This window comes from Anopheles funestus, chromosome 3RL, assembly GCF_943734845.2.
Source record: "Anopheles funestus chromosome 3RL, idAnoFuneDA-416_04, whole genome shotgun sequence".
NCBI classification, from domain to species: domain Eukaryota; kingdom Metazoa; phylum Arthropoda; class Insecta; order Diptera; family Culicidae; genus Anopheles; species Anopheles funestus.
In genome coordinates, this window is record NC_064599.1 from 58,585,877 (window position 1) to 58,612,316 (window position 26,440).

Genomic DNA, 26,440 nt, shown 5'->3' on the forward strand with positions numbered 1-26,440 from the left:
ATGCAGCATCGTTTAACTTTGTCAGACTTCCACAACAGGATATCGAGGACAACATCCGCAACATGACAACTGCAACTTCACGGTAGACGGAAAAGTAGAAGTAATTGATTTGATTAGCCGGAAAAGTTTACCATGGCGTGACGATATAACTAGTAAAACGAATTTCTTACAATGTTTTTTTGATTACTGTACAGACTCGATCCTTTAAAGTGGCGTTCGGGACTATATTGTTGTGATAAATCACCTGAATTATCATCGTTAAATTTAAAACATATCTCCATTCTGCTGCTATTGGGTACAATTTAGTAACTTTATTATGAAAGCAATCTATTGCTTAAATTATTTTGCATGTATGCATCACGCTGTTAGCAGCTTAAGAATACCAGGGTATAGTTATGCAAAGATTGCACTTACACCACCTTGTATCGAGCCTTATTGATGACGTGATGAGACGATGCCTGTAGTTTCAACAACTCTTCCTTAATAAGGCGCGTAATTTCACGCTTTGCCTTCGTCACTGCGAGCTCGTTGCAGCTTTCGATAGCAAGATACAGTTTACGCTCACCGTCGGGTGGATTCTTACCAGGTGGCACGTATGTACCACGCACCGTGAGACCTGCCTCGGAGTATTCGGATATTTGCGCTAGAGCTTCCTGCAATGAGCAAATTGACAAGAAAAAAGATGTGATTCGTATTAATTCCTGATAAATAAGATCCTTTGAAATTCGATGAGACAACGTACCTTTGATGTAACCTTCCAACGAGCCTGCTGCGGGAAATCATTAATCTCCAGCTCTTCCTCATACTTACGGAACACCTGCTCGTTTGTTTCCACCACAGGTTCTTCCTCATCTTTCGGTTGATAATTCAGCTTGTTGTTAAGCTTAGCCGCCAATTGTTCTGCGACTGTCTTTGCAGCAATCAATTGCTGCGTATTGGCACCCTTTAGTATTGCTTCGGCTGCCTGCTGTGTAGCTCCCTTCGAATCGGTGCCGAGTGTCTTCTGAAGGTTTATCTTCGATGCCAACCGCTTGGCTAATTCGAGCTTATCGGAGTGTGTCACATTCGGTACCGGTGGAGTCGGTACCGGTGGTGGATTATTCTGTTGCTCGCGGTTATTCGTCGATGGTACTTCCACCTCCTTAACAATACGCTTCGTAGCGAACATGTTTTCGATCTGCTGATCAATGTCCTGTTCGAGATCTTCCTCGTCGTCAGAATCTTGCAATCCAAGAGCCGCCTTTTGCATTTTCTTGCGCTCATTTACGGCAGCTGCCTCTTGCGCGTCGAATTTGAAGCCTTTACCACTGAATCCACCACCAGTGTGAACCTTCTTGCCTTCCGCTTCCTGTGCCGCTTTATATGTGTCCCAGAGGTTGCGCAAATCATCGGGTACAGTACCACCGGACAGTTCCAGTGCACGAATAATGTCACCGGCATAGCGTCCCTGTTCCGGCGTGAGGAATGTCCATGCAAATCCCTTCGCTCCAGCACGCCCTGTCCTTCCACAACGATGCACATAATCTTCATAATGGTTCGGACAGTCATAGTTTACGACGAGAATCAGTTGCTTCACATCTAAACCGCGAGCTGCAACCGAGGTGGCAATCAATAACTTTACCCGGCCCTGCTTGAAGTCCACCATGGTGGAGTCTCGATCGAACTGATCGATGCCACCGTGTAGACTCATGCACGGATAGGACGCCTTCATCAGATCTTTCAACAGACTGTCAGCATTTTCTTGCTTATCGACAAACACGATAATACTACCCTGCTCCTGGTAAATACCAAGCAGTTCGAGTAGTTTGAAAAATTTTGCCTCATCATCCAGCACGACCACGTGCTGTTCAACATCTTTACAAACTACCGACCGTCCACCGACCTGCACCTCGATCGGTTTCTTTAGAATCCTTCGTGCCAGTGCCTCCATCTGCCGCGGGAATGTTGCACTAAACATAACGGTTTGTCGATCGGGACGTACATTATCAATGATGCGCATTACCTGCGGTTCGAACCCCATATCGAACATACGATCGGCTTCGTCCAGAACGACGTACGTTACACGCCGAAGATTTGTCACACGACCCGAGTTTGCCGCCAGCATGTCGATCATACGTCCGGGCGTACAGACAATAATTTCTGCGCCTCGTTTTAGCTCGGCAATCTGTTCCGATATTCCCGTTCCACCGTAAACGCAAGCCGTCCGAAGGTTCAACGATTTCGAAAACTTCTTAATATCCTTCCCGATCTGCATGCAAAGCTCGCGCGTGGGCGTCATTATGATCGCGATCGGTCCATCACCATCATCCAGCGGAGGCTGATCGAGAATGTGTCGGAACATTGGCAAAATGAAGGCCAGCGTTTTGCCGCTGCCAGTTTTTGCGATGCCGATCAGATCCCTTCCCGACATGATGGCCGGTATTGCCTGACATTGGATCGGTGTCGGTTTCTCAAAGCCAAGTTTGCGGAGCACCTCAAACTCCTTCTTCGACACGCCACAGTGGGCCCAGGTTTTGATCGGTTTCGGGCATCCTTTGCCCTTGACGGCGATACCTTCCAGCTCCTTCTTATATGCGTCAATCTCTGTCTGAGTCATGCGAGCGATTTCCGGCACCTCCACGTAGAACGACTTCCGGAAAGGCATATAGTTAATGCCGGAATGGTCAATTTTAGCCAGCTCTTTCTTCTGCTTGTTAGCAAGATTCGCTGCCGTGTCCTTTATGTCTTCCTGTTCTTCCTCCGACGAATACTCCAACCCGTCCTGGTTCTGCTCGATCAGTTCGCCTTTTTTCGTTTCGGATTTTTGCTTTGCCACTCCGGTGATGATCGTAACACCACTGCTGGATGCTTTGCCATCCGTTTTCGGGAGTGGATTCGACAGCTTGTTTACCTTACGTACCTCCTCATTCACTTCCTTCATAAAGGCATCTAACGGATCGATTTCTTCTTCCTCTTCGACCGCCTCTTCCGCTTTATCCTTCGCGTCTTCCGTTTCGTCATCTTCCTCGTCGTCCTCGAGGCTCCACTTTTTTGAGCCGGACGATGACATCGGAACAATCGTTGGCAGTGGTTTCTTGATTTCCTGTTCCTTCTTATTACGTTCCGCCCGCCAGCGCTCGATACGCTCTCGACGTTTGGTCATTTCCTGCTCAAGGCGACGCTGTTCTTCCTCCTTGTCGATGGGTGCTACCGGAACCTCGTATACCTCTTCTTTGGGACGCTCTCGGAATATTGACTTCTTTTCTTCAGCCAACTTTTCCACGACCACCACAGTGGGTGGTAGAAGAGGCGGGGGAGCCATCATGCCCGGAGGCATCTGATCAAACTTGGACTGTTTTCCACTGCTGCTTACGCTTTGTGCACTATTTTATTGTAAAGAGTAAATTCTCATTTCAAACTGTGGAAAGCAACGACGGGTACCTGCGGTGAACCTTTTCTCTACTTACTACTTAGTTGCCTGTTCTCGTAGTTTTTCCCGCTCCTTCTCACGTTCCCGTTTACGGGCTGCTTCCTTTTCGCGTTCCTTTTCCAGCTCCCGGTCGCGTTCCTTCTCCCGCTCCCAGAGCTCTCGTTCCCGTTCCCGATGCTCCTCCCGGTGGCGTTCTCGACGAGCGGAACTACTGCTGCTGCTGCTGCTGCTACTGCCACCGAAAACAGATGACAAACCGGCTGCATTGGTACTGCCATTATTGACGGATGAACGGGAACTGCTGCCTTTGCTTCGATCGTGACTCCGAGAACGTTTCTTTTTGCGTTCCGGCGAATTTGATTTACTTCTTGATCGACGTCGATCCTTCCTGTGATGTGTGTGTGTGTATGAGGAAAATCATTAGTTGACCGGCTTCGAAGCATTTGTTTGGGCTGATTTCGACATACCCATTTTCACCTGTACGAGTCATCCGGAGAAGGTTACCAATGCACGACCGCCGACGTAGTGGTAGTAGTAGTAGTAGTTGATAAGTGGAGGATCTAAACAAACAATAGAAAATAGTGTTTTTCACCTGTAAAAATGCGATTCCGCCTAGCTCGCGATTGTTGTTTTGTTTGGTGATGAGAAAACTCGCCAAACGTCAAATCTGACGCGTTCGTTAAATCCTTCGTTAAGCCGTATTCGTTGAATGTTTGACAGCCAACACAAAAACACAAACACAAAAGTAAATCCAGAATGATGCTCGATCGGCTAGGTCGCTCGGCTTCTTTTTGAAATTCTGATCCAAATTTTACCAAACGTTGCTGTTTCCTTTTGCTTGTTCGGTGTTTTTCTGTTGTACGGGTGTGTTGCGTGTGTGAAAATCATGTGTTTTATGTTGCACTGTGTGTAGTGAGCGTTAAACTGTGAGGAAAAATGAATCGACTGAAGCTGAAACCACTCAAGCTTCCGCGCGAAGCGAACCAAACGACCAGCCAACAGTCTGAGGAGGTAAATCCCTAATGCGGGCTAATATAACGAGGGGAAGTCGAACTTTTCTGTCCGCAGGTAAATCAGCTCAGCAGAAGATGCAATTACTTTCGCAAAGTGGAAGTACCTTCGCACGCAGTACCCCGTGTGATGGTGCTGCAGAATCGTATCGGTTGCAATAGGTGTTATGACCGTGTTCAGCCGGATTGTGGCAAATGTAGAACACGGGTTCTATTTTAAGAGCATTTCGGAATAGTGCGTAGTGGCGGAGCTACCGCCACTGTTCATCTGCCCCAGCGACAGACATGTTTGGCGATGAATTTTGCATGAGGCAGCGACGGCCCAATATCCCGTCCGATGTGTACTACTTTTGTCGTTGTCGTTGCACCGGGTTTCCTAGGAAACGGAACATCAACAGCGAAACATCTCTGTGCGATAGGGGACCCCAGAGCAATCGTTCGCATGAATCGATAGAAAGTAGTTCTGGTTCGGTGGACATTTTAGCTGACCGGTTTCGATGAACGAATCGCTGCAACGGTCAGCCCAGCACTCCGTAGCGTATCGGAAAATGTATCCATGCACTAATGGTTTTTGCCCGATCATTGTGATAACATCAGAAAGTAACCGACAGTTGCATCCAAATTGCAAGTTCGCTAAAAGTAACCACCACAGAAAAACCGAAGCAAAAGATGGGAAATCGGTTCGCACCTGAACACGCACTCGATTAAGGCGGCAATTATTAACAGGAATGGGTGGAAATAATTGGAATCGCAACACCACAACGGGACGGTCCGCCGGCTAAGCTGATCGATGATCGCTACTTAGTGCCGACAAATATGACCCACAACTGTCCATTGACGGAGTGTCGCAATGGTAAATGCTGCAAGCCCATTCCCTCACACGTATGCCAAGAATGTTGTTCCGATAGATGCTGCATTTAATTGTTTTCATTGCTTCCGTTGGATGTTACAACCGAGCGTCCAGTGGTGGGTTGTGAAAAAGTGAGGCAGGATACAACAAACATCTGACAAGCACAAACAAAAAATCTACAAAACGCGGTCCATTTTTCCTCCCTTCAAGCCGTATCGACCGACACCACGATATAGATCGCGTTCGGATTACACTAATTATGTCGAGGTGTCAAACGTCGTCCACTAGGTATGTTTGGGGGGAAAAAGTGGAACCAACTACTCGTTTTCATCGTGATGCCGATGGCCGAACATGTTTGTGGGGTTTCGGTTTCAACTCGTACCCCCACGTTCCGTATGCCAGGGTTTAACAACGTCTGTTCAATAAACTGATTTGGTATACTCGACCAACGTATACTCGGGTTTGGTATACTCGAGTAAATTTTAGATAAACTCAAGACCTGAGATTTAAAAATACTCATATCTTTGTAATGATTGCGATTTTTAGACAAGAATAAAATAATTTGTTTTGTTGATAAATCCCAATATGATGCTTTCGTTAATCTTTCATGCGTAGATCAACATTTGAACGTTCCAAACTAAATGAAAGTATTTTAAATAAACATTCTTGGATCGCTTGTCGACCACTGTACAAAAAAGTATGCTATTTATTTGGGGGTATGTGTATTTTGTTTTTCTCGTTGTCTCCTTTCAAGGAAATTCCCTAGCGCCAGTTTGGAAAACCCATGCTTGGGTAATATTTCTTTAAAGCAACTCGCATGCTTCTTCATGATGTGAGTTTGCGGTTGAACAGAACACGCTGATGGTCCGTTGAGAAAAGGAAAGAGATCGTCTGTTTAAATATCACCCAAACGTTTTTTCTTTTTTCATTTCCTCAAAAGAGACGGAACAATCCGGGGTTACAGAATGTTACAGCGCGTTCTACCGGAACCAAAACGCACCCATCATCCATCCATCCGTTCGTGGTTCCAGTCGTATTTCCCCACGCTGTACGTGGTTAGCGCTCATGCGAGTTGCATTCTACATTCTGAATGGAATAGATTTTTTTAAGCTTTCAAATTCTACTTCAAGTGGATGCTGTTTTACAAGTAAATAAACAACGTTGCATTAGTCTTGTTTGGGGCGGGGTAAGAAACCATCCAGTTGGTTAGCTGTAGATTGAAGAGAGGATCGGGAGATCACTAGAAACATGTTGATACACGCAACCCTAGCAAATGAAGAAATACAAGTTACGTATGAAAAAAATGACACCTCTCAGCATTGTTGGTGTTCTGTTTTTGAAGTAAATAAAAAAGGTAGAAATATTACCCAAATAGTAAGGAAATGACACAGTCAGCATATACGGTTTTAGTTGGAAGTACAATTTTTTGTTAATGATTTTCTAATAGTTTCACATGTTTGAACTAGTCAATACATATAGAATAAGAAATAGAATATGCAGGCTTCAATAAATATTCCATCATTCATAAGTGCATCAACATGTTGGGTAGATTAGGAAAAAGGAAAATAGAATTATGAGGCATTTTTATTTTCAATGTTAAGAGCATTTCCTGTTGTGTTGGTTCGATCAATTTATTCGACCCATGGTGACAAAATAATTAAAACCCTCGCTGGAAACCTTACACCAGTCTGCTACAACCACGGTTAAAAATATACCAACAAAAAAAAGCGTCCTCAAGCATAATCCGATCGGCGGGTATAATATTCCATGAAGGCGATCAGTAGTGAAGATGCTGTGCCAAAGTCGTACCGTAAACCATACTCCCTGCTTTCCGCCTAGACAAGCGACGCGTACGGTGGAATTCGTAATGGAAGATTAATAGCTTGGTTGATTTTTATGTTACGACGGCGGGCAGGTTTTTATGCTGTGCCGTTCCCGATGCTAGGACAGTGTGTAGGGGATTCTGGGTAGCAGAAGTAGCTACTTCCGAATGGCGGATGATGTCTCAAGTGAGATTGGATTTATGAAGTGGTGATAAAAATAAATGATCCAATCTTTATTGGAAGTAGATCGTTTTCATTCATCGACGTATGATCGTAAAATGCAAACAAAAATCAAACCAGACGACCGGATCGCAGATGATCTGCGTTTGTGGTTGTTTATAACTATGTTGGGTCCTCTATTTATGATCACAAGGTTCGAGCATTCCAAGGTATTTGGATAATTTTTTTGGGATCCAAAATTAACATTTCGTTGTCATTTTAAATTCACACGAGTAGCACATTGCACAAATTTATTTATCAAAATCATAATGCATGAAATGAGACGTTGTTTGATGTAGCTCGGATTTAATTAACGCCACCTGGACACAAAATACTGCGACTACTTTATTAATGATCTAATATTTTGTAACTACTTTCAAACAACGAATTATGCCTCCTAATTTGTTCACATCCACACCATGGCATACAATGGTAATTCGGTGTTATTAATGTGGTTGGAATTTATGTTCTCTTTTGTGCCCCCCCTTGTACGTTCTAGTGTTTGCCAAAGACGTTTGAACAATGAGGCATCCCCCACACACCGATATCGCTTTTGGGCGTGCAACAAACACCAGGCGCAAACATCGATTCGATTCGGAAATTTCGTTCGTTTGTGCGCTCGTTTGGATTAGATTTGCCATCGACACACGGACCGCGACTACTCAGTGCGTTCGTGTACTTTGTGTCGAAAGGGTCGAAGAAGACGTGTCAGCCATAAGACGACCTTACGACTAGTCTTTCGATTTTTAGCTCTTAGCTGCAGTGATTGTAGGACATCCTTTCGAAGGTACGGATTATCTGCTTAAAGTATAAAATATCTAGCTGTTAGGGGCTGTCCATCTCCTCTAGTGTGTATCGGAAGTCGAGAAATGGCGATTAATTGCTTCCGGAAGAAGAAGGAACACGTTTCTACAAAACAGTTCTGCTTACGTAGGCGTTAAGATGTTTTTTTTGTTTGTTGTGCTTGCGTGTTAAACTGTGTTTTTTCCTTTTCATTCTAAACGTTCAACAAAATGCCCAACTCACTGTTGCCTTTTGGTGGTGATAAATTTGTGTAAATTTGAAATATTTCACACACGACTCGTAGTGATCGTGTAAGAACATAATGCGTTTGATGATCGTATCTTACGCAACAGATACACGAGTGAAGAGTTGTGAATTTGTAGAGCATTAACATAAATGTAATTTTCCGTGCGTGAAAGAGGAATTTGCAGCTGCAGATGAGAAACGTTTGCCGAGCGTATGATCGATGAAGGCTTGTGATAAATACTGCCCTGGGAATTACGGGAGACACCCGAAATCGCATAGTACAATGCTCTTGACGTTTAGTGCCCAGTGCATGATTTAGATGCAGTTCTAAAATTAAGCAATCCTTGCTGTAATCGCTTTGGCTGGTTGCTTTCGTTTGCAGTGTTTGGTCTTGGTGCGTTGGTTGTTTTTTCTGTTTCTGTTTTTGTTCGGAATGTGTATTTGGGAATGCATAAGATTTTTGTTTTGTGCTTTTGTGATTTAAAAAAAGCGCTAAAAAACGATTATTGTGAAGCGATTTCTTATTCAAAACGATCGTTATTCTTCCAGAAGGAACTTCCAATGTTAGTAACTGTCAGTAACTGTTAATGTGAAATATATTACTTACAGAGTTGATGCGCTTTGTTAACTATGTTGTCCTTGCTTCCACTTTTTAATAATGCTCATCTTTCAATACACAACTACACTGGATGCAAGCTCACTGCCTATCGTGCCTTTGTTTCAATTGGATTGTATCGATCAAACAACTTCCTATCTTTCGGTAGGTAGTGAATAGAAGTTTGCTAAAGATAGTTAACGTTGAGCACTATAAAACGCAAAACTGATGAAAAATAGCAACTTTTGGCCCCTTAAATGGGTGCCGCTGGTTGGGGATTGTCGTGAGGACCGGTGAACTTTGTGGCAATCGCTTATTGAAGAAGTAAACACTGTACACAAGCAAGCGAAAGGAAGATGAGAATTTCGGTACGAAATCGCATGTTCCTGGACGCTTCATGGTAGATATTGGAAAGGATACTTGCTTGCGTGTTGGTTGCTTTCCTTGCAATGTATCTGATTTCTGTAGCAAATTTTTAACTCTGGCTTAGTTCCAGTGACCCAAATGCTGAGTTAGACGATACACGCTTTAAGTTTAAGGTTGAAGTTTGCGTACGCAACAGAACGTAGAAGAATTTAATGGATACTGTACTAATGAAACTTATGAGTCATTCTAACTGTTTAAGGAAATGACTTGATTGATTGAAAATACACTTTTTTACCTAAAAAATATTAAATTCTTGTAGACAAAACTTGTATATGTTAAAATAGTACCAAATAAGTGTGTTTAATATGAAAAATATCAGCTGGTGGTACGTTTCGCCACAATTTACGGTCACACGTGTGTGACCTTTTCCTGAATCGCTTAAATAACCTTTGCCTAACACTTTGTTTTCGTCCATTTCTTTTCCGGGGTACATTGCAGAACCGGCCGAACGAACGACAAGGACCCACAGCGCAAAAAGCATTCACGAGTGTCACCAGCGGGAGTAGCGCTGGTTCGATTGGGAGTGCCAGCGCTAGTAAATCTACGTCCAGCTACGGCAGCCGCAAGGAATCGTCCGTACGGTTTCGGCTCGAGGACGAACTGCTTGGCAGTGGCAGCGAGCTCAGTGGCAGTGCAAGTGCGAGCATATCCGAAAGCCTCAGCGCGAACGACAATCATGACGACGATAGTTTAGAGATTATGGAAGAAATTTTAGTTCCGGCCGATGGTGATGAAAACAACGGCGACGACGATGATGATGATGAGCAAGAGAACGTTGGTGGTATCAGTAGTGCCAGTGTGCCGACAGACGGTGACGAGAGTAGTTCCAGAAGTGTGGAAGCGTTAAATCGATCGAAGAATCCGAACGTCCAGAGTGCTACGGTTGCCGATCGAAAGAGACTGTTGTTCGATATTGGTGAAGACGAAGATTTGTTACCGCGGAGTGCTGAACGACCGGCCAGTGGTGGTTTGTTCGATATAGATCGTTTGAATCTGTCCGGGGACGAAATTGCTCAACATTTCCAAGCGACCGCTGACAGTGATCGAAGCGAAGAAAGGGAAGAGAATTCCTTTGGCGGCCGTCCAAGATCGTCGGAACAGGAAGAATACGACGATTCATTCGGACAGGCGTCTGGGGAGATTGAAAAATCAGACCTTGTATTTGGTGGTCGTAAGGAGGAAAGCATAAAATCGGTGGATCTAGTGAAAGTGCATCAAACGAAAGAATTATCGCCCCTGAACGAGGACGATGTGTTGATAAACGATAGCAAGGTGAACTTGAACGCGCTGAAACAACGCAACCAGATTGTAGTGCAGAAAGGAGGAGTAAAATCGGAGGAAAAAAATCGAAACCTTAAACTCAATATCAACATCATGGCGGAGGAAAGCAATAACAATAGTCAGGATAATAGTTTAAATACGACGAACGACATTTCGGACCTGGCGCCCGACACCGAAAGTGAACGGGTGGGAAGTGTTGAACTTGACCCACCGAGTGGTTCACTGCGGAAGACGAAACTGTCCGCCGAGTTTAGAAGTCTTAGTGTGCCGGATGCGATAGGAGCGGCAAAAGGTGGTAGCGGTGGCCCGTCTGGAGTTGGTTTCATAAGTTTAGGGCCCATGAAGGTGTCTGACGTTGGATGTGCACAACCTAACGAAGAACAAGGCAGTTCATCTTCCGGTGGGAGTGGCATATCGGAAGATTTACGCGAACGGATACTGTCCACTAGCAAATCGTTCGAAGAAGTAAAGGCACAAGGTGTCGCTGCGATCGAAATGGTGGAAGATAAGCTAGAACGATCGGGTGGGGAATCGGTCAAACCAATGGAACGTGTGTCGGCTGATCAGAAAGAAGCATTGGAAGACATTTCCGAGGAATCGGAACATACGATCGGTGGTGGTAACTCGTCAACCACGGACGATGAACAGCAACGGGTAGCGGGAAAGAGAGCAGCGACCCGACAGGATGCAAACCAGCCGGGAAATCTTATCGAGCGTGGCAAGGAAATGCGCACCATTCTCGAGGAAAAGCTGCTGCAGAAGCAGCCCAGTGTTGGTGGTACGATTTATGAGGATAATAAGGAAAATATTCCCGAAGGTGGTTCACTGAAAGTGACGCCAGAATTCGACAGTGTCATTAGCCTGAAGATGTTCCAAACAATGGAGAACGAGATAAGGAAATTGCATGAAATAATCGCTACCAAAGATGTGCTTCTGAATGCGTACGGTCGCAAGGAAGGTGGTGTCGTGCCGGGAAAGGAAGCTAGCTCCTGTGGTAGTCGGGCGGAATCGTTGCGCGATCAGCAATTATGCCGTTCACACAACAGTGATTCGATCAGTCTGGCCACTAACTCGACCGAGTACCGTCCGGTTGGTGACTTGACGGAAGTGGCCGGTACGAGTGGCACAGAGAAGGAGCTGTATGCGAAAATAATCGAGCGCAATCAGTGGGTTGAAGTGTTGGCGGATAAGCTGAAAGAGGCACTCCAGAATCGTAATCAGCTCCAGTCGGAAGGTGAGAAACTGGCGGCCGAAGTGATACAGCTAAAGAAACAGTTAGCCGAAACGGTGGAGAGTATGAAGTTGAAGGCACAAAGTAGCTGGGGAGGTGTAAGACCACCGGACCAGGAAAGCACGAGCGGTGGTGGCCAACGGATATCGGAAATATCGATTGATTTGGTCAGCGAAACAGAGGATGGAGGATTGTCCGATTTCCCCGACATCTATGATGAGCCACCGTTGGGATCATCGGAGCGAGCTCTCGAGCACACCTTGCAACCTCCCGGATGTGGTGATCTATCCGAGCTGAATCCACTGCACATTCCTCTAAAGATATCGAAACAACTCGAACAGTTCCGCCGCTACCTTTCGCCCGAAGAGGTGCGTCTGTTTAACATGGTACAGGGAAAGTTTGATGATTTCCTGACACAGGAGCTGGACATGGTGCGCGATGGAGGTGAGGCAGAAAATCGGGTACTGCGCGAACAGCTACAAATCGAACGAGCGGACAAAGAGCAGGAAATAAACCGATTGCGACAGATGCTCGGTAGCGTGAAGGCGGGTTCGATCGAGATCGCAGCATTGCGAACCGAGCTGGAAGCACGCCACACACAAGAGATGGCCGATCTGCGCACGTACTTTGAGAAGAAGGTCGTCGAGCTGGAGAAACAGTACTCGGAGGAGGTGTTTTCACAGCAAAGCCGGCGTGTGTCGAACGATGACACGGCATCGGAAATATCCGGTGCGGAAGAGTTCCCGGAGGAGAACGGAGGCTACCAGTCGAAGCATACGAGCCCGCGGAGGAAACATAAAGAGGGTATCTATCTGAGTCCAACCCACCGAAAAATTACACCGACAACGATCGATGCAACGGACGCTAGTGCGGATGAGGTTCTTGTGGTGGAAATAATCGAGGACAAGGAGGTATGGTGAATTATATATGTTAATACGAATTGTGTTTTGCTGATATCGTTCGTTTTCTTTTTGCAGCATCGTCATCTGACAGCTGATGAGCTTCGCGAATTCTACCAAACCAAAATCAAAGAGCTAAATGCGCAGCACGAACGTGTGTTTACAAATCTGCGCGAGAAGCTGAAGGTGTATGAAGTCAAAGAACAGGAAAAGCATATGTTGGTAAGTTTTGTTAGAAGAAACAACGTTCATTTGCATGTTAGCATCGTAAATCAAATGTCGCACGCATGTTGCTGTTAACCTTCGACTCATATTCGTATCGAGTTTAATTGTAAGCACCAATAGAGTCCACCACATGGCATCGGTTCGTAGTGTGTTCCGGTTCCATGATAATACCCGCCCAGTTCACGTAGTTACTCATTGTGTGTTGAATCCTTCTTCATCATTCTTCAGTCTAATCAAACGGCATCCATCGCCTCTTCCGTTGTGAAGGATCACTGCTCACCAATAATGCTAACAAATGAACCACCACCACCACCTCTGCCTTCCGCCGAGCGACTGCCATCACCCACCGACACTGCAGACGTCGCAAACACTCATGCCGGTGACGCACTGCTAACTAACCTCAGCTCATCCGATACTAACAACATCAAGCAGGAGCAGCGGCAGCTGGTGCAGCAGCAGGGATCGATCCGACTGCAAACGCCAACGTTTGCGGGAGAGTTGGGATCGGATACCGATCTGCAGGACATCATTGCCGGGTATGAGCGGCGCTTGCAAGAACAGGTTGCACTCGCCCGGCAAGATGTCCTGAAGGAGCTTGAAGTACAGATACAGGTAAGCGTTCGGACGAAAACGGTTGAATCGACCGTTTAAATCGGTTGCATGCAAGCATGAGATTGTTTGTTGTGTGCAACTAATGACTTCTGCGCGATTGGCCAACAGCGCCATCTGCTGATGGGTAGTGCAACATATGGACGGGGTTTATTCGGTGTTTGAAGTTATTTCCGTAAATTTAATATTTAAACACCTACGCAAACTATCACTATAATTTGTTTATTGTAATTATTTCTTATATATGCCTTCCTGCTTTTGATATTTCGAGATGATTCATAGAAGTACGGGTAGAACGTAGACGAACGAATTCCGATAAGCGATAAGCGATATGCCGTTGCAATCATGAGGGGTAAAAGATGGCTCAGTTACAATTGGCAGATACGTTGCGATGCGCTAGAGTGATACAAACGATTCTTGAGTGAAAACGAAGACTTGAGAACATTGGGTAGTGATACTGGACATATTGTTTATCAGTATTAGAAATCTATCTTCTTGAGATATTCTCTTTTCAGTGACTTTTGGACATGCATACTGACCATGCCATGAATATCGTTCGTGTATTTCTGATGTCGTCGGTATATTTATTCTAATCTTTAAAACTCTGTATGAGAAACATTTTGATCTTTCTCTTTGGTTGTCTACACAATGTTAGCTCTATTCAGCTTTATGTTTCTGGGAGTTTTAAATTCTTGAAATGAGTACAGTCTACCACTTCCTAAACTTCCCCCTTATTTCGCATTTATGTTCAATTTGAGTACCGCATAATATTGGGGAAGTCGCACACTCCGCGTGATAATAATCACTGAACCGAGAGGGGTGATTTTCAAAATTGTTTGTGCTTGTGCCGTACAATGGAAGTCTGGTCACTCAAGAGATGGCACGCACGCGCGAGGAACTTTACATTGAGAGTGAGCATAAAATGGAAGAGGATCGTTCATATTTATAGATCATTTGCTGCTCGAATGAGAGAACCGTTGCAATGCGTACGTCAGTTGAATTTCAAATTCTAATCAGCAAGGATGGGAATCGAGTGTGTCACGCAATGGCGTAGTTAAATTCAATCAGTGAACACTGTATTGCTTTGCGTTGATTTGTTTCCATCAGAGTGTATTAGTTTTTTTTTTGAACATTTACGCGCCAAAATATTCGTGTTACTATTTCAATCATTTCGATGTGAAATTTACGGAAGTGCAGCCACGAACAACGGGGAAAACAGAAACACACATAAAGTACACAGTGAAACACAGGAAACTGACCCCTAAATAATGATAATAATAGTGTAATAGGTCGCAAGTGAGCAGCATTAGCAGACGGTGCGATAGGCGACCAAGTGTCTCCATCTTGTTATCCCCGGTACACGGTGGGAAAAAGTGCCACGAAGATCTACACCATCGTGCAAAGGGAAGCAAAACGGTGTCAAAAGAAAAACAGAGAGTCATCGTTTCGCGGTGTCCGGTACGCATTGATATTGTGGGCCGATATTAATAGAATTTGTGGCGTGTTTGCAAATAAAATCCCTTCGCTTGGAGGAAGTGACGAGAAGCCCCACTGCTGGGAAGGAGGTAATGGTGATCAGCATAGATTAAGTGAGTGAAGAATGGTGCTTTGGGAAATGCTGTGTCGACCAAGGGGACTAAGTTATTGGGGATTTTATGTCTTTATTTTGTTACTGTTGGTAGTACTTGACATGGGGGCTCGTGAAACACGTGCTTGACAAATGTTTTGGTAACACGCTATTCCGCTTATCAAGTGACTCGCTCTGTCTTATTATCACATGTTTTGTCTTGCAGTGCCTTTTTGTGTTTTGTTTTAATTTTTAGGTTTGTGGTACAAATCATGTTTCTATGAATTTTTCTCACAATTTTGGTATCTCACAAGTTCCCATTTTTGTACTTCAATTTCCCAGCGAGGTTCTTTTAAAAGAATAATCATTTTAAAAGTAATTGAATGTACGATAAACATAATTAACAGTAATGATTTAATTTCATTCATGATTGATACAATTTTCCTGTCACACATGTCCATAAAAATGGAGTTCCGTTTACAATGAATCAACCATTCATAACATTACCACGATTCAATTTTAATTTCACGATCAGCCACCCTATGTTAAGCTAAAGTTTCCGGTGTCTCCAGTGGGCGCCCGCAGCACCTTGGAAGCTAAATTTAAATGTAAACATTTCCGGACACGAGGTACTAGTACTGCTGCTCCCTGACAAATCTCTTCTCGTCTCTTTTATGCCAAAAATAAATCACCGTTTTAAGTTCACTGTGACACGCGTATCAGCCAGCGGGAACATTCCACTGGGGTAATTGTATCCTTAGCATTTGTTTCCATTTCTCCTGATGCTACCGTGTGAGCTGGAACACATTTCTTTTGTTTTTTTTTTGGGTTTTTGTTTTGCTGCTGCCCTTTCTTCGGCGGAAACTGATTTGGCCCAAATCCGTCAACACCCTTGATGTCGCCCAAAATTAAATTAGTATTAATGAACAGAGTACAGGCGTATCTGCGTACACTTGGAAAACACTACTAAAGTTACCGGAGCACCAGAATAGGTATCCGGTGTGTACCGTGGCTATAAATATCCAGATAATTACTATAAAACGCTTGTTCGCATTGGGAAGTTTTAGACGATCGTTGATAAAATGGGATTTTAAACTTGAAAATAGGTCACTTGTATACAGAACAACATTGTTTTGCAAGCCAGAGGAATTTAAATTGCACTCCGTCCAGTTTTAATCAATCGCTCTGCTCGATCCACTTGAAATTGGAAAGGTTTTCCATTAATAGTATCACTCAGTGCAAAGCTTCAGCTCAAAATTACGTCGTCAAAATTGTAATTAAAATATTTTCGTTTCTTGTACTTTGACGACGACCGTGCTGTTTTGTGTTTGCATTTTTGCATGAAGCCAAAAGAAAAGCAATTCCCGAATGTGTTACCCTTACAAAACATGTCCGGGGGGGGGGGGGGGGGGGGGAGTAATGATGGACGTGTTTGGGTGATTTTTAATTATTTATTTACGCATAATTTATTTACTTTAACGGACAGACGAACGAATGTATGAGTGGTGACTTTCGTTGTTGTTTATTAGTGGTATAGCGAGGATCAAAGCAGAGGTATTATTAAAGAAGCATGATTTTTGAATCGGATAGACTAAATATCCGACATGCGAGACGATTCGTTTCCTCTCGGGTTTATGGTTTTGGTTCCGTTCCGAGGGAACGTTTGCATGAAAAGACCAACCCGATTTAATGTCATCATGTGAAGGAAGCCAGCATAAGGCTGGTCGCATTCAACATGCATTAAGGCGACATTGTTGAAATGTTCGCGGTATCTTTGCGTACCGTCGTTCGTGGAATGAGTGACGTTTTACCGCACGTTTACTTTATTCCGGCATTTAAAAGCATCAACGAGAGTGTGTAGATGCATTCTGCAGCCGCGAAACTCCACGATGCACTTCAAACCGAAAGCCTCTACTTATGCTGCTTAATGCTGCTAATGTCGACACGAATGGATGGGACGGATCTTCACGAACGATGCTCGCATGATGGGGATGATTATTCCGTACCGGCCTATGCACCCGGCTAAATATAACCGAAAGAACGTTCTACGAAGGTTTTTTTTTGTTGTTGTGTGTTGTAGGCCTGAAACGCAGTGCAGTTGTTGTTTGTATTTTTACTTTACACCCAACATTAAAACCCCACAAAAATTCCACCGGAATTGTCTGCTGTGTTTTGGGATTGGGCAGCATACATAACATGTGATAGAGATCAATGGCATTGGGTTTGCTTACTGAGCGAGTGGAGTGGCTTTATTTTCTCGCGTATGTTGCACCATCGCTTTGGGGGGATTGTTTGTTCTATGATTCTTGGAGCATATAGCTCTAAATTTCCATTAATTTCAATCCAAATCAATGATATTGAGTGTCCAAAATTAATTTATTGTTGATTATTGATCAATTGTGAATGTCAATTAGTTTGCATTGTCACAATTTTATCAACACAATGTTGTCCCCTTAATAATTGAAAGCTAATCCATACGGCAGGGAATTCTTATGGCTCTGTTTACATAATTCGAACGGCAATAATCGCTCTTCTTTTACAAACAATATATGAAACAACATTGAAATACAAGCCATGCTTTGTACGGGGTGGTCGATCGTCTAATGTTTTGTTGTGCTCAAGCCCTCGCTATCATGTGTGTATGAGTTTTTGGTTTTATTTAATTTGTACCATCGACCCTCTCCGCTTCTTGTACGAATGGATATGAGGGAATGGATGTTTTCTGTTCCAATAGTTGTATGGCGTCGGCTGTGGGAATATTATTGGAGCCACGTGGACGTCTTAACGTTCACGTTTGAAGGGTTATTGGACGGTTTAATGTTGCTGCCGTGACTTCAACTGTGCTACTGAAATGAACGTTTCCAGTAATGTTATTGTTGGTGGGTAAACAATCCCACTAGCAGGAATGATACTGTAAGAGTTTTTAGTGTGATAGTGACGCCCAAAACATGGATGAAGTAATCCATTATATTTAGAACTCATATTTGGTTCACGGTACCGATACCGGACAATAGATACCCGTTAAATAACAATTTACTTTCATCTTTACTTTACAGGCGCTACTGACGGACAGTTCATTTGAGGACAGCCACTGGCCACCGGAGTTGGTGTTGCTACGGGAAAAGTTTACAGCCAAGAGTCAACTGGAAATTGCTCAGCTGCAACTCAAACATGAAGAAGAGGTCAGTATCATGCCAGGGACGATTCGAAAACGATTCAAAATCGACATGTTTCAAACCGTCCATTTCCATTTCTAGATGGCTCGCATGAAGAACGACTTTGAGAAGCAGTTGCAGCGCAAGCTGAAGCGTCACACAACGTTCGATTCTAGTCGTGGTCTGGATAAAATCATTAGCGAGCGTGATAGCTTACGGGAGCTCTCATCGACCCTGCGAAATGTGGTCGGCGGGTTGGCGAAGTATTTCTCGGTATGTGAGGAAGATCTCAACAGCACCGTGCTGGAAGAATTGCAGCGCGTTCAACAGCTGCAACAGCACAGCAACGAATCGTTGCTGCCGGCTGATGTAAGCGCTGATGAGGGTCAGCTGGTGGTGGGGGCTGCTGACTGTACGGCTACCGAGAGTGTGTTGAACGTCACGGACGTATCCTTCCTAGCGTCGTGTAAATTGCTCAAGTTCGCACCAGACGTGTCCGGTATCATCTCGATCATCGAGGATCCATCGTTGGTAGAGTACGTGTCCGCGAAAGGACAGCCGCGTGATGGAGATACGGAACCGGAAAATATATCGCTCAATCTGGAGGAATGTATGGAGCGGTTAAAAGCGGAAGCACACAGCTTACTTGCCCTGTCCGAGCGTATCAAACAAAAAGCTACCGCACCGAAGGATAACGAATCGGACAAGGCGTCCGAAAAGAATGACAGTTGCGAGGAAGAGGATGGTTTAAAACGACGTGGCAAATCGACCGACAAAGGGCTCGAAAGTGCACGATCATTCGATGAGAACATTGTGCGGGAGGTTGTACCGGAGCGTGACGGTAAAGCGAACGGTGCCAACAGTTGCCGTAGTCTACCGATCGATCTAGCGGGATTACAGCTAAACGGGGAGCTAAACATGCAGCTGCACGAGCTTAAAAATCGTTTGCTTAAGTCGGAAGATGAGCGCAAGCTGCTCGAAACGGAGCTGGCCGAAGCACGGAGCAAGCAGAACAGTCTGGTGAGCGAGTTGTCTGAGACAAAGCAACACCTGCTGGAACTCAACAGTCAGCGGGTGGAGTTCAGTGAGGGTTACGGCACGAATGCATTGCTGCCGACTGCACAGCGTGTGAACAATTCGTTCGTAGAGCTACAAGAGCGGGCCAAAGTGTTGCTGGGCAGTGCTGGCACAGGTCCAGATCAAACGGTCGAGGACAATTCAATGTTGCTGCAGCTGGTGGAAGATTTCTGTCGCGAGGGTGAACGTTACCTTGAAGACGAAAAGCGCGACCGGATGGATTTGCAATCGCAGGTAGGATTGGTTTGGAATGAAATTTGTGTTTATTGATGTGTTTATTGCGTTTGCTTTCGATCGCATTAAAATGTTTAATCTAAACAATACGTTGCAGCACATTCACGCACTAACAGGGAGGCAGTGGAGTAATGAAATGGAGAAACATAGAATTCAAACTATGCTCTCACGGCAGGAAATGTCGCAATAATCACCAAATGTTTCATGTTGGTAGTAGCATCTAGGGCATTGTAGAGAGGTTGTGTGTTGAAAATGTTTGCCCTTTTCAGAGGTTTACCGTTGTTTGCCCTAGAAACGTCAAAGCTGTATCGATTATGCGTTCCTCACTTAAAGAAGGCACCTTTCCCAACGATATGTAAGCCACACTATGACTTCGCCCTTTCGCCTGTGCTTACAAAGTTTAATGAAACCTGTCATCAGCACTTGATATTAACATGAAGAGCAATTTCCATACCTTATAGCGAGGAGTGGGACGATAGTGGAAAACCTGACATATCAACCCAGCTAGGTGTTCATTGTGAAATAAGACGTACTTTTTTCTTCTTTCTTTTATTTACCAATCAACGTTCCTCTTGGAGCGAGAAAAATGAAATCTCCGTTGACAAAGCTTAATAACGTTGTGCATATAAAAATGTCTTCCCTTTGTCTATTTCTTTTTGCGACTAAGACGGAGTGAAAGATAATTTCTTTAATTTATTCCAGAGAGGAGAAAACATCCTTCCGTTCAAACACAGATTTATCGAATTTTTCTATCACACACCCACACATTCTCGCTCTCTCTTTTTTGTGCAGAAGAATTACAGTCCGCTGCTATCATTTTTGGCGCCTCGTGTCTGTAAACACGAGGGCTTTATTTTTCGTGCCGTCCCAAATTGCTTATCACTGTGGGAGGCTGGTTTCCAACTTTGCCATCAAATGCTTGTTATTATTATCCTAGAGGCTTGTATTGCGTTGGCCTGGGAGTAGTTTTTTTGTTCGATTTCCAAACCATTGCCCTACGTCGTCATTGCTTCTTGCAACATTGTTATCATTGTTTCTGCGTCTCGATCTCATATCGTTTATATTTTCTTCTTTTATTTTCATGCGTCCCTTTCCTGGCTGGTTTGCGTTGGTGCGGTGCCATATTGTGGCTGCGTTGGCTGCTCAACATTGGATGAATGAACTACCCAAAAAAAACATGCCAAACATTCAATGGAAAATCGATCAAATGCTGCTGGTTGATTCCTCTACCGGATTGTTTCAACGTTGCAAAACTGGACTGGGTATTACGAATACTACATTTCTCATCCGGACAGATTGAAGCGGCCGATAAACAGCTTAAAGCAACACGACAATTCCTCGAAGACCAGGCTGCTGAACGTGAGCAGGAACGTGACGAGTTCGTTAAGGAAATCGAACGGCTCAAGTGCACGATGCGTGAGAAGGACAAGGATAAGGTGAACTTTGAGCGTGCCAGCAAGGAGGTAAGTTTCGCGATACGAGAAAACGTGTGGGTGTGCGAATGTAAGCGTGTGGGAGTTTATGAACCAAACGGGTGCACCGGTGCCGGCCATCACATATCACCGTTTGTTCCCTGTTGTGGCTGTTTCGCTCGCTTGCTGGTGGGCTTGGTAAGGGTTCACACTATCTTTGTCGCGTGTTTTTTCGCGTGACCATCCACTGTTTGTCCCTTCGTTTCTTTGGAAAAAACGGGGAACATAAAACTACTTTACTTATATTCCCATTCGCTCACACACACACAGACACGTGAAGCATATGTTGTTGGTAAAGACGCACCATATGTTTGAATTGTATCTTTGGGAAATGTAAAAAGAAGGAGAGCTTGAGATAATGGGATGTTGAATAATCGTAATTAATAGCGGGAATACACAGTAAACACATAATACACCACTTTTACGAAACACGCCTAGCTGCCTGCTAGTCTAATACATCTTAGTACGCAATAATGATGCCACGTAACTTCCAGTTTTTGGGAAATCACCTGTAGCCGTTTCCTTTACTAATGTTTCGTATTTCACATTTTCTTGTACTTTCTTCTCTTCTTTCTTTTATGCAAATGCTTTCCACCATCTGTAAATGCACACATAAACACACACATTACACGCGTGTTTCGCACCAAAACTACATCGGACAAAACCACTGCCAACGAACGAAAAACGTCTGGTCGCGGTATCGATTAAAATTGATTGTAAATTATGCGCTGCGATAACTAATCGTTACTAATTGATGTTTCAAATTTTCACTTAAAAAAAACAATACTATTTCATTTCGGTTTTTGTGTATGAATGAACTCAAAATTATCCACTTCTCTGTTTACAATCGGGGTATCTCTGGTTGATTGTATGAAATTTTGATTTTATTTTCGTATACGTATTATTTCTTCTCCTCTTCACCGACGTTATCGTATCGTGAATGCACTCTTTCACCTTAATTAGGAGGGATGCGTGAGCGACTGTAGATATGCAAAAGAAAATCGAGCAATTGCTGCAAACGTAAGTGTAGTGTTATTTAAGTTTAGTATTAAACTTTTTTTTTGTGCGCCTTAGATAGTACTGTAGTGAATAGGCTTTAATGCACCCACAATGTTTATTGCAACAAAAAAGGGCTTTGAAATATTTAGACATTGGGTGCGTGTATTTAGCTTTATCTGCTTTTGGTATTTGGTTTACAAACACGGAACAACGAATTAAAAAGTTAGAAATTTCGGTACGTTTCTAAAACTCTCGGTACGTGTTTTATAACTGAGGAGGGTAGATTAAACAATAGACACTAAAAAAACAAACAAAACTAAACTACCTTTACTATATCTACATCATGGCAAATGGTAACATTCTCAATGGTGGTCAACACACATACTAAGGATGATAAGGGAAATAAACGTAAAATGTATAAGTGTGTTGGACGAATAAATATTAGTGTACAGAGAGGGATAAAATTAAATTCGATACGCTACTTAATGAACATAAAACAGGGTATGAGATTTATTTTGAATAACAGCGCTTAGCATTTCGGAAATGAGTTTGAAATGAAGAGATGATTATTAAGCGGATATTGCTTTCAATGTTTTTTCCCTCTTTTATGTCATTGTAGAACTATGCTATCATTCCTTCATTTTCAATAAGCACTCTAGGGATTATTGCGCAACTATTGTGTATAATGGGGGAAATCATTTTAACGTTATTTTTTTTACTTTTGATTTACTTCCGTTGAAGCCATTTGCCGGGTCTCAACCGTGAAAACAAATTGCCTTTATTGTGCTACACTTAATCTTTATCCCAAAACAACACAACTCATTCATACGTAGTGAACAGATTGTTACACTATTTCCATAATGCATAGTTCATACATCCATCTCATTTTGCATCGTTATCGCCATTTCCTACTTCTTTTTCATTTCCAGTAGTGTCACGACTGACTATGATAGGATTAATGCATGGTTTGGAGCTCGACAACTGAAGGTCAATTGTAGAGAGATTTAGTGATTATAGAAGTATGCAAAATTATGACGAATGCTATGTCACGTCGTATCGCATAGTGCCATTGAGAATGAATACCGAAACCTTGCAAGTTGTTCAGGTTTTCTTAACCTCCCTCCGATGTCTTCATGTACAAAACACCAACCGTAGTGCCACATTAGTTAGAAGTTAGTTGAAAAAAAATCCGATGAATCTATCATCGATGAAGAGGCGTTTAAAGAGTTTGAAAGTAACGGATTGAAAGATAACTTCCAGGGCAGAAAAAAGTGTGTAACAAGAGAGAGAGAGAAAAAAACACAGAATGAGTAATAATCACATCATGTGTGCATGCCATGTGCGCGCGGATACATTGCAATTATTGCCAACAGCTGGAAACGATGGAACAGCAGGTGAAGGAACTAACGACACAGATCACCGACCGGGACGATCGGTTGCGAAAGATGGAAGCAGACCTGAAGGATTCAATCGATAAGGGTTTCACGTTGCGAGAAATTATCTCCGAGCTCGAAACTCAGATCGAAAGCAAGACAATCAACGAGCTGGTGTTGGAGACGAAGGCTAAGGTAAGTGGTGCGGTATAAAGCGTACGAAAATGGCGCTATATGATGACCAACGTTACGTTTTCTGTCTGTATTTCAGGAGCTGGAGAAGTACATCGACGTGCAGAATCAGCAAAATGAATCGCTCCACCAAGAGATGGAAAGCGTCAAGACGGATTTGGTCGGTCGCGGGTACGATGAAAAGATTGCCAAGCTGGAGGAGGAACTGCGGCAGCGTCAACCGTCAGCCGAGCAGAGCATCGTCCTGGAGGCACTCACCGTCCAACTGAGGGATATTGAGGAAACACTCGAGCGCAAGACGAAAAACTTGGAAACGCTTCATTCCACTTCGGGTGCGTCGCTGGGATGCAGCAGCCCTTCGGAAGATGTTTCCGTAAACCAGGACAGTCCGCTGCATCGACAGAGGAAGGGCGCGTCTGGTGGCGGTGCGGAGGATGGTTCACCGGGTGATGATAAACCGAAAGTAACGCCCTTGCCGGTCGATGAAGTGCAGCGGATATTCGATAAGCTGCATCGACATTCGCGCGTCGAGGATGTGGCTATCAAGCGCATCAACGATCTTGAGATGCAGATTACCAACATCAGGAGTGGTTATGCGGTAAGTGAGAGATTTAGCATTCTATTCGATTTAACAGGAGATATTGTTGGAAAATTGAAGAATTACATTGTAATACGTAAGATTTTTGATACGTCAAAAGAGACCACGAGGTATTGAGTTTGTCTACGAAATTCCTTGGAAGTATACAGTATATTTTGTCGATCGTGTTGAAACTGTAAAATATTGCGTGCCAAAGAGTCAATCATCTGGAAGTAAGAAAAAGAACACTATTTCCTCCGTTGTCTTACATTGACTTAACGATAATGCCGTTCGAAGTGTGTGATGAGTGATGAAGTGATTCTCACGCCACTAAAATTTGCCCGCGACGTACAGTTTTGCTTCTGTTTTGAATATCTACGTGAAAACCAAACCGTAACTAGGATATTGAGGATCAACGGCTACCTACGCTTAAGTTTCGATAGGCAAACCGGACCTTGAATGATGATATTTATAGCCGTTCCGTAGGAACCCGATCTACTTCGCTTTCGGCCTCCGTACTGTCTGCGCTGTATGGAAATAAACATTTTAAACCGAGTTTTGTGCATGGAAGTGTAAATGCCCTCCCCTACGAGTACGAGTGGTTGAGACACGGTCTATTTTGCGTTTGCAGTGTCAAGAGTATAACTTCACTGTCCCGCTGGGTGACAGACGTTAGCGAAATAACGTTCCCTACTGTGCGACCAACACAAAGTCCGGTCAATGTCACGCTCATCGTAATCACCCAAAAAACATATAGACCACTGGCATCAAACAGACTAAGAGGAATGCTTAATTTTGGGCCATTGCAAAATGTTCTACGTTTCTGTGTTTGTCTCCATGTTCAATGTCATGTGTCGTCAGTCGCTCAGAGTTGACAAGGATCAGGGAGGGCAATAATAGGCTATTTAACAAACTTCATCCAAATGGAAAATGATTGTTGTTAATCTTCTGGTGTATTGTGATCAGATAAAATTAATTTATACACATTCTCACGAACATTGTCGAATGCGTTGAAACCGTCCCAACACACTTACACTTGAAGCTCTTAATTTGTCGAGTGTCTACCGGGACACGATGTCTTTATGATCGTCGAAATGAAGTGAAAGAGAAAGTAAAATATGATCACGCAACATAGAACAGTTTAGTGGTGTAGTTCTCTCCAACTTTGCGCTCGGTCTCTCTCAGTGATTTAATTTAAGTTTTACATTGCGCAGTCGCCCTCAGTTTACGCCCGCAATTTGAAGCAAGACTCAACCAACGTTCACCGGTCGTTCGTGAGTTCTGTAGTACCTCCAACAAGCGTGTCCGTTCAGTCGGGATTTCCTTGGTGCCGCCGGAAGACTTGTCAAAACCGTGTACCGTGTATCGATATTTTCTTGTCACGTGCGTGTGCGTTTATGTTTCCAGTTTAATATTACACGATCAATCAATGTGAAGAGTAAAGCGAGAAGGAAACTTTTAACTGTACCGTGCTGTAGGCAAACTGTTAATGATAAATTGTCTTGCTACCGATCCGTTCCAGTGTTGCCAGTTGTCTGGGGTTCTGTGGTGAACAGTTGTTGCTCGATCTTGTTGCTCTTGTTGGGTGGCCTTTATGCGGCGGGTTATTAATAGTGTGCAATATACACGAGCATGTATAGATGCTGGTGAATGATGTACGTGTACGCAAATGATGAGCGATTATTTCCGACTGCCGTGTCATGCACCAGCGTCACATAGTGACTTCTTTGCTTGTGCGCATTTTTGTTGTTTTGCGTTAGCGTCGAGCTAATATTCGAGATCCCATTTTGAAGTGATGACGTGCGCAATCTGTTCTTATATTGTTGTTGGTAATTTTAAGTGCATTTATACCGAGATCGCATCGTCTGCAGTCAGAAATGGGGATTTGGAAGACTTATTTTTATTAGTTCCCGCTCATAAAATGCGGCTAGGGGAGTCATCTTTGTACTTCCCCAAAACCGGGAAGATCAATCATATTTCCTGCGTAATTCCTCTCGGATCATCTCACCCGAGCATTATTTACCCGATGAATATCGTTTGTTCTTCCATCCTGTTCTAGCTTTCCAAAAAAAATGGTGTCACAGTTAAATAGACGGGCGTTCGTACATGGTTTCGTCGACGGCTGCAGCATTAGCGGCTATGCTGCATCTGTTTACACCACGGTTCTCTGTGTTTGTTGATTGTGTTG

The 26,440-nt window shown here is 43.8% G+C and overlaps 2 protein-coding genes across 6 annotated transcripts in view; one reads left to right on the forward strand and one right to left on the reverse strand.

Annotated features, from left to right (window-relative positions):
- Window positions 1-289: 289 nt before the first annotated feature.
- LOC125770884 (probable ATP-dependent RNA helicase DDX46) lies at window positions 290-4,036 on the reverse strand. Its single transcript, XM_049440929.1, has 4 exons — window positions 3,877-4,036; window positions 3,447-3,797; window positions 743-3,362; window positions 290-653 (listed from the first exon to the last, which is right to left on the reverse strand). Exons 1-4 carry the CDS (start codon window positions 3,897-3,899, stop codon window positions 411-413), a joined length of 3,237 nt encoding a protein of 1,078 aa, XP_049296886.1. The 5' UTR covers window positions 3,900-4,036; the 3' UTR covers window positions 290-410.
- A 139-nt stretch (window positions 4,037-4,175) lies between these two features.
- The window catches only part of LOC125770883 (pericentrin), a 31,622-nt gene continuing 9,357 nt past the window's right edge, over window positions 4,176-26,440 (forward strand). For 2 of the 5 annotated variants that reach the window (XM_049440924.1, XM_049440925.1), the window contains exons 1-10: window positions 4,176-4,420; window positions 9,800-12,784; window positions 12,851-12,994; window positions 13,226-13,609; window positions 18,230-18,355; window positions 18,431-19,639; window positions 20,935-21,102; window positions 22,075-22,131; window positions 23,484-23,678; window positions 23,755-24,273. In XM_049440924.1, the coding sequence (XP_049296881.1) occupies window positions 4,346-4,420; window positions 9,800-12,784; window positions 12,851-12,994; window positions 13,226-13,609; window positions 18,230-18,355; window positions 18,431-19,639; window positions 20,935-21,102; window positions 22,075-22,131; window positions 23,484-23,678; window positions 23,755-24,273 (5,862 nt within the window). In that variant the 5' untranslated portion in view covers window positions 4,176-4,345. The remainder of the gene's footprint in view (window positions 4,421-9,799; window positions 12,785-12,850; window positions 12,995-13,225; window positions 13,610-18,229; window positions 18,356-18,430; window positions 19,640-20,934; window positions 21,103-22,074; window positions 22,132-23,483; window positions 23,679-23,754; window positions 24,274-26,440) is intronic. The other 3 variants (XM_049440926.1, XM_049440927.1, XM_049440928.1) reach the window with 3 other exon arrangements.